We start from the raw sequence: 12,608 nt of genomic DNA, 5'->3' as shown, positions 1-12,608 counted from the left end.
ACAGGATCTGCACAGAGGAGTCTAGTCAAGACTAGAAGCTATTGCTCCCATGTTTATCTATTGATTAGTAATGGGTTGTTGTGGGTTTTATTGTTTTTGGGTTTGAGGCCACACTTGGCTGTACTCAAGGGTACTCAAAGCTTACACTTTGAGCTTTTGTGCTCCGGGATCACTCCTGATGGTGCTTAGGGGACCATATGGTTATTAAATCCAGATCGGCTGCATGCAAGGCAGTGCCCAAACTGATATTCTAACACTTTGTCTCTGATCAATGACTGTCTTTTTTTTTTTTTCCCCGAAATTTTTTTTTTTTTTTTAATTTTGGTTTTGGGTTTTTGGGGCCATACCCAGTGGTGCTCAGGGGTTACTCCTAGCTCTGTATATACTCAGAATTTACTCCTGGCAGGCAGGGAACCATATGGGATGCCAGGAATCAAACCCAAGTTGGCCATGTGCAAGACAAACACCTTACCCACTGCAATTACTCCAGTTCCAGTGACTGTCTTTTACAAAGATTTTATTTCATTGAACAGTTTTTATTGGGGAGCCACACCTAGAAATGCTCATGGTCATTCCAGACTTTGTTTTCAAGGGTCATTCTTGATGGTAGAGGTCAGTCTTGATAGTGTGGGGGAATCAAACTAGATGTACCACTTGGCCTTCTAAGTTCAGGTGTTCAGTTTGACCAGTTAATTATGATTCAGATTCTTCCTGCTCTGATGAACTTTCAAGAAAATAATTTAAATTGTGGTGACAGGGCCAGAGAGCTAGCACTGTGGGTAGGGCATTTTCCTTGTATGCAGCTGACCCATCTAACTCAGCTTCAATCCCCAGCATCCCATATGGTCCCCCGGGGCTGCCAAGAGCAATTTCTGAGTGCAGAACCAGGAGTGACCCTTGAGTGCAGCTGGGAGTGAGCCCAAACACCAAACATAAAATAAAAATAATAGATTGTGGTGACAATATATTGTTATCTTTGGTTCTTTTGGTAAAAATTAAATTCAAGGTCTTAAAGTTAATGAGTTTTCTAAGTCTCTGTTTACATTGAACTTCATTTTGGGATACTTGTGTGTATTTTTTAGATCATATGTAAACAATGGCTTTTCTATTAGGTCCTCAAAGACTGCCCTTCCCCAGTGGTTACAAAAGACATCGAGATTATGATGATGAAGAGGATGAGGAATATGACTCTGAAATGGAAGATTTTATTGAAGATGAAGGAGAACCTCAAGAAGATATATCCAAGCACATTCGAGAAATCTTTGGCTATGACCGGAAAAAGTAAGGCTAAGTATTTATTGTTTTCTGGGCCACACTTGTCTCTGCTTAGGGCTTACTTATGGCTCTGTTCAGAGATCATGCCTGGTGGGCTCATGGGGACCAAATGTAATGCTGAGGTTCAAACCTGGGTTAGCCATGTGCAAGCCAAGTGCCCTGTCCAATATACTTATCTCTTTGGTCCCTGAATACAATTTTGTTTGTTTGTTTTTGAGTCACACTCGGCAGTGCTTATGGGTTACTCCTGGCTCCACGCTCAGAAATCACTCCTGGTAGGCTCAGGGGACTATATGGGATGCTGGGATTCGAACTAATGACCTTCTGCATGAAAGGCAAATGCCTTACCTCCATGCTATCTCTATGGCCCCTGAATACAATTCTTTTTTTTTTTTTTTTTGGTTTTTGGGTCACACCTGGCAGTGCTCAGGGGTTATTCCTGGCTCCAGGCTCAGAAATTGCTCCTGGCAGGCACAGGGGACCATATGGGGCGCCGGGATTCGAACCGATGACCTCCTGCATGAAAGGCAAACGCCTTACCTCCATGCTATCTCTCCGGCCCCGTGAATACAATTCTTAATTAAGAACTCATGGATTAATGTTTTAGATTTAGGTTCTTGAATAGCAAGTCCAGTCAGAATATGTAGATTAATTGCACATGGGCCAAAACCCCTTTTAAATTATCATCTTACAGGGCTGGAGAGAGAGTACAATTGGTAAGGAGCTTACCTTGCTCTTGGCTGACCTGAGTTTGACTCTTAGCACCCTGTATGGCTCTGGTGACCCCTTAACATAGAGCCTGGAATAAGCTCCGATTAGTCCTAAATCCTGCTGGGTATGGCTCTATAAACTAAAAGGTCATCCATGTAAGAAGTAATTAGGAGGTCCCAATCCTCACCAGTGATTTTTTTTTTTAACTGACTTGGCAGTTCAGTGCAAGGGTTGAGAATGTGATACAGCGAACGTGATACAGCTCAGACCCTGTGCTACATGGGATTTCTAGACTAACCATGTAGTACCAGGAATTGAACCCAGGCGGGATGCATGCTAGCCACTTTATTACCTCCTAGCCCCGTAAGATTTTTTTTCCCCATAAGATATTTTTTATGACAGTGAAGTAGCTTGATATTATAGAAAAAAGACTTTAAAATCAGAAATCTATCTATAGAAAGTTAGTCCTACCTGACACCTTATTTTTCTTTGGTGTAAAAAGCAGCTTCCCTTTGAGACCGAAAGATAGTGCAGAGACTAAGGCACTTGCCTTGTTTGTAGCCAACCCTCATTTGATCGCTGGCATAACATATGTCCCAAGCATTACTAGGAATGATCCCTGAACATAAAGCCAGGAGCAAGCCCTGAGCAACACTAGTTGTGACTCCTTAAATTAAAAAAAGGGGGGGGGGGCAGAAAGATAGCACAGTGGTAGGGTGTTTGCCTTGCAAGCAGCCAGTCCAGGACAGATATTGTTCCGAAGCCTGGTACCCTAGATTGCCCCCTTTGCCTGCCAGGAGCTATTTCTGAGCGCCTGAGTGCCGCCAGGTGTGACCCAAAAGGAAAAAAAAGAATATGGTTTGAGAAAAATTGAAAAGATTTCTTAAAAATTTGACATGTACTTCTTTTTATCAGATACAAAGACGAAAGTGATTATGCCTTACGTTATATGGAGAGTAGTTGGAAAGAACAACAGAAGGAAGAAGCAAAGAGGTAAACTTTTTTTTGCAGAACTCCAAAAATTATTTTGTGTGCCTTTTCATTTGAGAATATGGATATTAGACTGCAAAGTTCTGAATTCTAATCCTGCGGACTTTTTTGTAGGTTTTATTCTCTATGCTTTCTCATTTGTAGAATGAATGAACTGTTTTTACTTACTGAGGCATTAGAAGGATGAAAATCAAGTGCATGAGTTTCCTAGTGTGGTGACTTCCCCCTTTAGGCACACAGTAGACACACGGGGCCTCCTGGGATCCTGCTGTAACACAGTCCATTCTTTCTCCATCATGAATTCCCTTTGCACATCAGATATGTCTCAGTCTTATGATACAAGTTGATAAGGGTACCGAGCAAAGGCTATTAAATTCTGTGTGGTTTGTTTGGCTACTCGAAGAAGTACCAATCATTTCTGAGAAATGTTACAGTTGATTACTGTTTAGAGTATTTAGTAGGTCTCAGCCTAGAACATTAAACCTTTCTCTTGCCCTCTGTAAATAAAATATGGGAGTCTTAGAAACTTTAATAGAATATTACTGGAAAAAAAATGCCTCAAGTTTTTGTTTTGTTTTGGGTTTTATCAGCCGCACCCAACAGTACTCAGGGTTAACTTCTGCTTCTTCACTAAGAATTACTTAGGAACCATATGTGATGTTGGGTATCAAACCTGAGTGGTTGTATGCAAGGTAGGCCTCCTCCCCACTGTACTCCCAATTCCATAAGTACCTGTTTTTTTAAGTTGTTAAAAGAACTGTTAGCTTTGGGACTGGAGTGATATCACAGTGGTAGGGCATTTACCTTGCACATGGCCCACCTGAGTTTGATTCCTAGCATCCCTTATGGTCCCCTGAGTGCTGCTGGATATGGCCAAAACAAAAAAAATAATAATAATAAAAAAGGAACTGTTAACTTTAATGGAATTATGTTTTGTTTTAAGATCATTTTTTTTTCCCCACTATGATTTGTGTTTTCCGGGTGAAAATATTCCTTCTAAGGGCTTGCCTTGCATGTGGCTCACACTGGGTCAATCCCCAACACCACATGTGCTTCCCAGAGCACTACTAGGTTTGGTTCCTAAGCACAGAGCCAGAAGCAAGCTCTGAGAACACTTAGATTCTTCCCAAAACAGAATTCCTACTAGTCTTTTTTTCAGTAGTAAAGCCTTGCAACATTTTGAGGGCATCAGCACATTTCATGGGAGTTCCTGGTTAAAATGAATTCTTTTTAAAGAGTGGTCATTTCATATTCGTTAATAAATACCATCTTGTTTTGACAGTTTAAGACTGGGTATGCAAGAGGACTTAGAGGAAATGAGACGTGAAGAAGAAGAAATGAAACGCCGGAAGGCCAAGAAGCTAAAGAAGCATTAACTGCAGCTTTATGAAATTCTAAGGTTTATTCTGTTGCAAAGAGTCTTGCCTTCAAACTGAAGAAGCCCCTTTATCATTTTAGGTTTATTTCTTGGGTACTCACAAAGGAACACAGACTGTCATTTGTAGGCTATCATTTTGGACATAAGAGTATTTCAAATACTTTGCAAGGTGAAATCTGTAATGTAGATGATACAATGCCCAGTGAATGCTTTTCTGAAGTTCAGGTGTTCACAGGTGCCAGTCCTGACCCTAGCGAGCTGTGCACTCAGTGGGGGCCAGTCATTAATCATTCAGTCTTCTGTTCCCTTGCTACTTATTTTTAAAAGGGAGAGAAAAAAATTTCCTGACTTTTATAATTCTGCTGATAGTTTGAAATTAATTTTCTTACCAAACTGGTCCTTTCATGAATGTAGCCAGCAATAAAGTGACCTTTCTTAATGTGTGGACTGGGAATGTGAAGATGTAGTCACCTCTGCTTTGAAGTAAAAAGTAGAATAAATTATATTGTATTCTGCTTTACTCATGGATTGGATGCTGAGCATTCTTACTAATTTTAGGTGGTAAAGCAATTAAGAATGATTGTTCCAAGTCAAAATAGAAGTTATGTTATTTGCTAAAAGAATCTTCCAAAAACTTTCCAAGTTTTCCTTTCAGATTTTTCCATTTACTATTACTTTGGTTTTAGTGTAAAATGGACACGGTCACTGTGCTGACTTTTATCTAAAAATAATTTTTATATAGAATGAAAATATTTTATTCAAACATTAGATTTGGAAGATTACTAGTTTAAAAAGTGACATGTGAGACCCCCTCCTCCCCATTCCCCTTCTCCACTATGAAGATATTTTGGAATATAAAGTGTCCCTGTACCTCTTGCTGTTAATAACCTTGCATCTTAATTTTCTTCGCAATTAATGATGAAAACCAAAAAACTAAATTTATGCATGTTAAGAACACCACCTTCTCTTTTGCCCATATTGCACTTTTATTTTTAAACTATGCACTGTGAAGAGATTATTTTTTCTCCTAGATGAAAAAGAAGGTTCCTCGTTTTGATATACTCAGCTATGGACCTTCCTTCATTCTTACCTTCAAATCTATTGGCTTGATATTTCTTAAGCCTGAAGGCCAAGCAGTTCAATCAGATTGACCTCTAAGTCTGGCTAGGGAGAAGCCAAATCTCAAAGGCAACAGAAAAGGAGATATGATGATGCTAGAGTATTTGTCCTTGATTCTATGCGTGGAATGCTGGGTCAGTGGAAAATAAGCTTAGCAAACAATTTCACAATAAACACCGTGGATTTTAAGCCATTGGACAGTGGGAAGTAGGAAGGAGCGGTTGTCTTACAAAAAAATCCTAAACTCTTTACTTAACACATCCAAAAGCTTTTCTGTTCCCTTTTTTTTTTTTTTTCATTTTTATGTATTGCAGTTTGATAGCAATTCATTGTCTTTTTTTTATCGATGACCTCATGACCAAATTCTTAAAGAGTGGCTCATTTTGAATTGTATTTCAAACCTTTCAAGTGCAGAGATTTAATTCTAAAATTTAATCCTGCCTGAAAGGGTGACTTACATTAGAAACAGTATCCTTCATAATGCTCTAGAGAACTGTTACATTTGGTAACAAAATATCCTATTGATTTCTCATCTCGAATTACTTTGCTGAAATTAGTCTAAGGGCAGTGTAATGTTCTGTCCCTTTACTATCAACTATGTATTTTTTTTCTCCAGACATTTTTCTTGGAGATAAGTTTTCTTTCTAGTACTTGAGACTAATTACAATCAAATGCTTGACATAGCTGAAAGATTTCTGGTAGCTTAGCTTTCTAGCACTTTACTCAATGCAGTTATTTGTACAAAAAAAGCACCATTGTGCTAAAATTCAACCGTGGTAGGAAAAAGTCAGGATGTGTCTTTTGCTCGCTCTCTCACTTTTGAGTGCATTTCTTCTATAAAATAGGTGTTGGTTGTATTTTTTTTTTTTATCTCCACCATCCACATAACAAATGGGCAGTTCTGATTCTTTTTTTTTTTTTTTTTTTTTTTGGTTTTTGGGCCACACCCATTTGACGCTCAGGGGTTACTCCTGGCTATGCACTCAGAAGTCGCTCCTGGCTTGGGGGACCATATGGGACGCCGGGGGATCGAACCTCGGTCCGTCCTAGGCTAGCGCAGGCAAGGCAGGCACCTTACCTCCAGCACCACCGCCCGGCCCCCACAGCAGTTCTGATTCTTATTTTAGAATGTTCTGGGTCTTTATCTTGGCCTTGTTTCTAAATCCTGTCTTTCATCTTGCCCTGCAATTCCTGACTACTCTTAACTAAAAGCTCACAAACCTTTAAAGAAACTGGACTTGTTATGTTATCAAGGTTTACAAATTAAACGCTTAATTTGTAACGGATCCTCTTAATTTTCAAATTAATTCGATATTTGAAAATGTGCCTTTTATTGGGATAATACTAATTTAGGAATGTAGTGATGTTATTTCATGATCATAATGTTACATGATCATGGTTCCACCGTTCTAACATGATGTAAAAGGAAAGTAGTTTTCATAAAACTCCTGGCTCTAATTGCACTGTCCCACTTACTTTGGATGTTACTGTGTCAAAGCAAGGGGCACTTTAAAGCTACTTTCAGAATGTGTCTTTGTATTTTCTCTAAAGTATAAATGCAGTTATGTCCATTTGGAGGTCAGGGTCCCACATGTCACAGGCAGCCTTACATGTGTGCCATGAGACGATTCGAAGACCTAACAAGAAAGTTCATGGGAACTTGGAATTTCATTTTTTAAAAAATGTAATCCTGAAGATTTTCTCCAAGAAATGAATTACTGTTTTATATGTTGTAACTTAAAAGCAGCTGTTAGTACATTTCTGAGATATAGCAGGAGACCAAAACAAATGGAAAGAGAAAAAAATATATGGAGAGACTGGTTGTTTTATTTTCAATGTGCCGAATATATTAGACTATTATTTATTTTGTGAGTGGATGTGATGAATAAATATTCAGGTGTTTACTATATGATTAAGAGTGGAATATAGATTTTTTGGCAGTTATAATCTTACATAATGGACAAATCAAGTGAAAAAAAATTTTTATATGTCTTGCTTGTTTTCTGGTGCTGTTGACCTGCAAGAGAATCTACTTTTGCAAAATACAGATAAAACTTTTACAATTTATGTATAAAAATGTTGTAGGTATTAAACATATTTTATTGATATATTTTAGTGGTTTACATTTATTTAACAAGGATAATCCTTATTTCATCCTCCCGAAAGTTTTTCCAGCTAAACCTCACTCGTCAAACTTGTGTTTGCCGCTTTTTGCATATATGACTGCTCAGCACCTATCAGTGATAGTCTTTGCCCCACTACTAGCCTAGAGAAGAACTCTTCTATTAGATAACCATGTTAGGACAGTTTGGTAAATTCAGGAGCTGGAGGGAAAATGTAAAACTAAAAAACTTAACTTTTGTCAAGAAAATGAGGTTTTGGGCCCGGAGAGATAGCACAGCGGCATTTGCCTTGCAAACAGCCGATCCAGGACCAAAGGTGGTTGGTTCAAATCCCGGTGTCCCATATGGTCCCCCGTGCCTGCCAGGAGCTATTTCTGAGCAGACAGCCAGGAGTAACCCCTGAGCACTGCCGGGTGTGGCCCAAAAACCAAAAGAAAAAAAAAAGAAAATGAGGTTTTGGGGCCGGGCGGTGGCGCTGGAGGTAAGGTGCCTGCCTTGCCTGCGCTAGCCTAGGACGGACCTCGGTTTGATCCCCCGGCGTCCCATATGGTCCCCCAAGAAGCCAGGAGCAACTTCTGAGCGCATAGCCAGGAGTAGCCCCTGAGCGTCACAGGGTGTGGCCCAAAAACCAAAAAAAAAAAAAAAAAAAGAAAATGAGGTTTTGAGTCTCAAAAAAAGTTTGATATCTGAGGAGAGTCCAGAGGACTATTTTATGAGAAAGATGTACAGTGAGATGTACAATACATCAAAGTCAAGGAGTTGAAGACACTACTCCCTGTGTTTAGAAATTTAAAATTTGGGATGGAGAGATAGCACATCAGTAGGGTGTTTTCCTTGCATGCGGCTGACCTGGGAGGGACCCAGTTTGATTCCTGGCACCCATTTGGTCTCCCAGCCTGCAAGGGGCGATTTCTGAGTGCAGAGCCAGGAATAACTGAGCACTCAAGTATCTACAGAGCCAATAACATTAATATTGCTCCTTAGGATATACCTTTGAACAATTAAACTGTCAATTTGTGGGTGGTCGGGCTCTGTTGTTTTGATTTTTGAGGCTGTACTCACTCAGTGTTTACACCTCACAGGATCTGAGACTATAACGCAGTGCTGAGGATCAAATGGATCAGCCATATGCAAAGCAAACACCCTTTCCTTTGGCCCCCAGAACTCTGTTTTTACTAAGCCACAGAATGGGAACAGCTTCATACACTTAATTTTTACTTAAAAAGATTTATACTCGGGCTCGATTGATAGCTTTTGCCTTGCATGTGGCTGACCAGAGTTCTATTCCTGGCATACCCTATGTCCCTAGAGCCTGCCAGGTGTGGCCTAAAAAAGAAGGAAAACAAGATTTTTTTTTTTGTGGTTTTTGGGTCACACCCGGCAGTGCTCAGGGGTTACTCCTGGTCCTGGCTCCACGCTCAGAAATTGCTCCTGGCAGGCACGGGGGACCATATGGGACACCTGGATTTGAACCGATGACCTGCATGAAAGGCAAATGCCTTACCTCCATGCTATCTCTCCAGCCCCGAAAACATTTATACTTAACCAGGAGTAACCCCTGAGCACCACTGGGTGTGACCCAAAACCTCTGCCCCCAGAAAGTTGCTCTTGAAAAAGTATTGAGGGGACCAGAGATAGAGCCTTGCATCTGGCTGACCCAAGTTTGATTATCAACATTTCATTATGGCCCCTGAGCCTGTCAGGAGTAAATTCTGAATCCCCAGCATCTATATGGTTCCCCAATTGAGTGCAGAGCCAAGAGCACTGCTGTGTTCCAAAAAGGAAGGGGAATAGGCAGAAAGATATTACAATACACAAAAGAATCATGTATTTCTCCCCACATAGGTCTTAATACTTAATTCTTGTCCTTGGTTTCATAAATGACATCTAGTGTGTGTGTGTGGGGGGGGTTGGGGTCACACCCGGCAGTGCTCAGGGGTTACTCCTGGCTCCAGGCTCAGAAATTGCTCCTGGCAGGCACGGGGGACCATATGGGATGCCGGGATTCAAACTGATGACCTTCTGTGTGAAAGGCAAACGCCTTACCTCCATGCTATCTCTCCGGCCCCCATAAACTACATCTTAATTGGATGCTCTATTAGCCTTTATTTTGTTTATGTTTTACAGTGCTAAGATTGAGCCCAGGCCAGTATTTTACCACTGATCCTGAAACACCCCAGCGTAATCTTGGGTTTTTCTACTTAGAGCTGCCTATGTTTAGTAACACACCCTACAAAAAAGAGTAATCCAGCATCTTGGCTTAAATTAAGGGGAGGCCACCAAATACTCATTCCCTTAATGTCATATTTGACTCCTTTCCTAAGGCACACAAAAATGTGAAGGTTAATATTTTTTAGTTTTGGGTCTCCAGTGTTGGGTGGAGGGTTGGGAACATGAAACATGATGCTGGGATTGAACTCCCACAAAGTAAGGCCGAGCTGTTTAGCCCACCTCCAAATCTTCACTTGACATTGCATCTCAGAACTGTAGTAAATAATGTACTTAAATCTCTCAAATACACTTCTATCATTTGTAAATGAGCTTATGCAGTTCAAAAAGTGTTAAGGATTGAAATACTGGATAATTTATCTTCTGCTCAATATTAAAATGAGATCCGTTGGTGCTGGAACAAGATAGTAAGGTGGTAGAGTATTTGCCTTGGACGAAGCCAATCTAGGTTTAATCTTCAGCATCCTGGGTCCCCCCATGCACCATCAAAATTGTAGAGCTAAGAGTAAACCCCTGAGCATGACTGGATATGACTCAAAAGCAAAATAAATATATAAAAAATTATTTTCCTACAGAGAACAGAGATTAGCTCACCCTGCCTCCCTAAATAGAATAATGACCTTTGGGCCCGGAGAGATAGCACAGCAGCGTTTGCCTTGCCAGCAGCCAATCCAGGACCAAAGGTGGTTGGTTCGAGTCCCAGTGTCCCATATGGAACCCCCGTGCCTGCCAGGAGCTATTTCTGAGCAGACAGCCAGGAGTAACCCCTGAGCATCTCTGGGTGTGGCCCAAAAACAAAAAAAAAAGAATAATAACCTTTAAGTTCCTTAAAAAATAATTGTTCCTGGACTCGGAGAAAGGCATCATTTGGAAAACAGATCTAGAGTCCTAATTTATATCTTTAAGGACACAGGATACAAACTGAACTAGTTATCAATTTAAATGCCAGCTTTACAGACTAAGATCAGTAACAGAAGGGATCTAATATCTCCCATCCACATCCTTACTACTGCCCTAATTTTCCCTATCACTGTTAACCAGCTAAAAGAATCCCATCTCATGTCTTCTGTCTTCAAAAGTGCTTAACTTTACATAAAATGTGACAAAAATAGTTTGCAATTACTTTTATGTGAAACCAACAACAGGAATTGTAGTCAGCTGAGCTTCAGAGCTGCATTAATTCACCAGGATCATCTTTGTTGTTTACTTCCACCACCGGGGTCTAGAGGGATGGAAAAGACATATCAGATGGATCTTGCCTAACATTGGCTAAAGTGTGGGGCTGAAATATTGTTCTTGGAGACTGGAGAGATAGTATAGCAGTGCAGACAGAGCCAGAGTAAGCCCTGAGCACCACTGATGTGCCCCTTCCCCACAAAAAACCACGACAGTAACACAGGTAGCAGATACCTGGTAGCAGGTAGCAGGTAGCACAGCAGGTAGGGCATTTGCCTTGCGCACAGCCAATCTGGGACCAACTTGGGTTTGATCCCCAGATCTCAGGTACTTTAATATGGTCCCCTCAACCTGCTAGGGTGATTCCTGAGCACAGAGCAGGAGTAACCTGAGCGCCATTGGGTGTGTCCCAAAAACCAAAAACAAAGTGGGTAGAGTATATGCCCACCCAGGCTTCTCACAAGGTCTCTGAGTACCACCAGGAGTGATTCCTGAGTGCAGAGTACTGCTGGGTATTGCGGGGTGGGGGGGAGAATTTCCTTCCATGCCAAAGGCATGTCAGGAAGTGGCTGTGCCTCACCTAAAAAGGTCTAACAGGAGAGAGGAAAGATCTGGCACAGAACCATTTCACACTCCGGTGTTGCCTTAATGAGATGAGTGAGATGTGGGCTAAATTGGGTAAAAATACTGAAGCATACAGTGTCCAGTGACACAAGACTAGTTTAAAGACTAGTCCATGATAGAGCTTTGACTCTGGGCCTGAGGTAGCCTTACCTTCTACTTCCAGTTTATTCTAAAAAAACTAAAGCATTAAAGAGAAAAATTATAAGGCAATATTGGCCTCCAATTAAAAGACGGGGCAATCCCAACTCTAAATTTTAAGTAACAAGTTAGGCTAACACTATGTTAGTTGTTTTCTTTAAAGAGAAAAAATTATTCTTGAAGTTACTGAGTTGGGTTTAAATGGTTAACTCATTTTGCGAGGGAGGGAGGATTTCAAAGCAGATGAGAGAGTAAAGCCAAAAGTACACTTACCCCTGAAGGGGGATATTTATATCCCTTCCACATTGTTCCTGCAATAAGAAGCATCCACAACACAACAATCATTTCAGGACTTCTGGTTCGGCTGGTGGTTGTGTGCAAGGAGAAACAGATGGTTGTGAAAGGTGAGGTGTTCTAGTCCCCGAGTCCTGGGAATTGGGCTGTCTTCATGCCAGACCTGATAGTGGATGGCCCAACATGATAGCTCTGGCTAAAGAGCTGTGTGGTCTAGTCTGAACTTCAAAGACTTCAGATGGTCATTTGGGAGGCAGATACCAATTATGACATCAGCTCTTGTGACCCTGATGACAAGTCAAGGGTAACTATGGTGCAGCTGGGCAGATGCCAAGTGGGATAGGGCTAAAAGAGGAGACCTGTTCTCTCATACTGTGGTTAGGATCTAGCATGTATCACACACAAAACTTATGACTACTAGCTTTATATAATAAGATGCAAAAAACAGTGCTCATTTCGGCAGCACATATACTAAAATTGGAACTATACAGAGATTAGCATGGCCCCTGCGCAAGGATGACACGCAAATTCGTGAAGCGTTCTATATTTTT

The 12,608-nt window shown here is 40.9% G+C and overlaps 1 protein-coding gene and 1 non-coding gene across 2 annotated transcripts in view; both read left to right on the top strand.

The window, feature by feature from the left end:
• Nucleotides 1-4,828, top strand: part of SPTY2D1 (SPT2 chromatin protein domain containing 1) — a 29,513-nt gene extending 24,685 nt beyond the window's left edge. Inside the window, exons 4-6 of the mRNA XM_049781014.1 lie at nt 1,113-1,281; nt 2,902-2,979; nt 4,259-4,828. Of these exons, the coding sequence (XP_049636971.1) occupies nt 1,113-1,281; nt 2,902-2,979; nt 4,259-4,352 (341 nt within the window). The 3' untranslated portion in view covers nt 4,353-4,828. The remainder of the gene's footprint in view (nt 1-1,112; nt 1,282-2,901; nt 2,980-4,258) is intronic.
• A 7,676-nt stretch (nt 4,829-12,504) lies between these two features.
• On the top strand, nt 12,505-12,608 carry LOC126019777 (U6 spliceosomal RNA). Its single transcript, XR_007499400.1, has one exon. It is a non-coding gene; the product is annotated as a U6 spliceosomal RNA (small nuclear RNA).

The sequence above is a fragment of the Suncus etruscus genome, chromosome 9 (assembly GCF_024139225.1).
Source record: "Suncus etruscus isolate mSunEtr1 chromosome 9, mSunEtr1.pri.cur, whole genome shotgun sequence".
NCBI lineage: Eukaryota > Metazoa > Chordata > Mammalia > Eulipotyphla > Soricidae > Suncus > Suncus etruscus.
The sequence above is the reverse complement of the archived record's forward strand: the minus strand, read 5'-3'. Positions and strand labels throughout refer to the sequence as shown.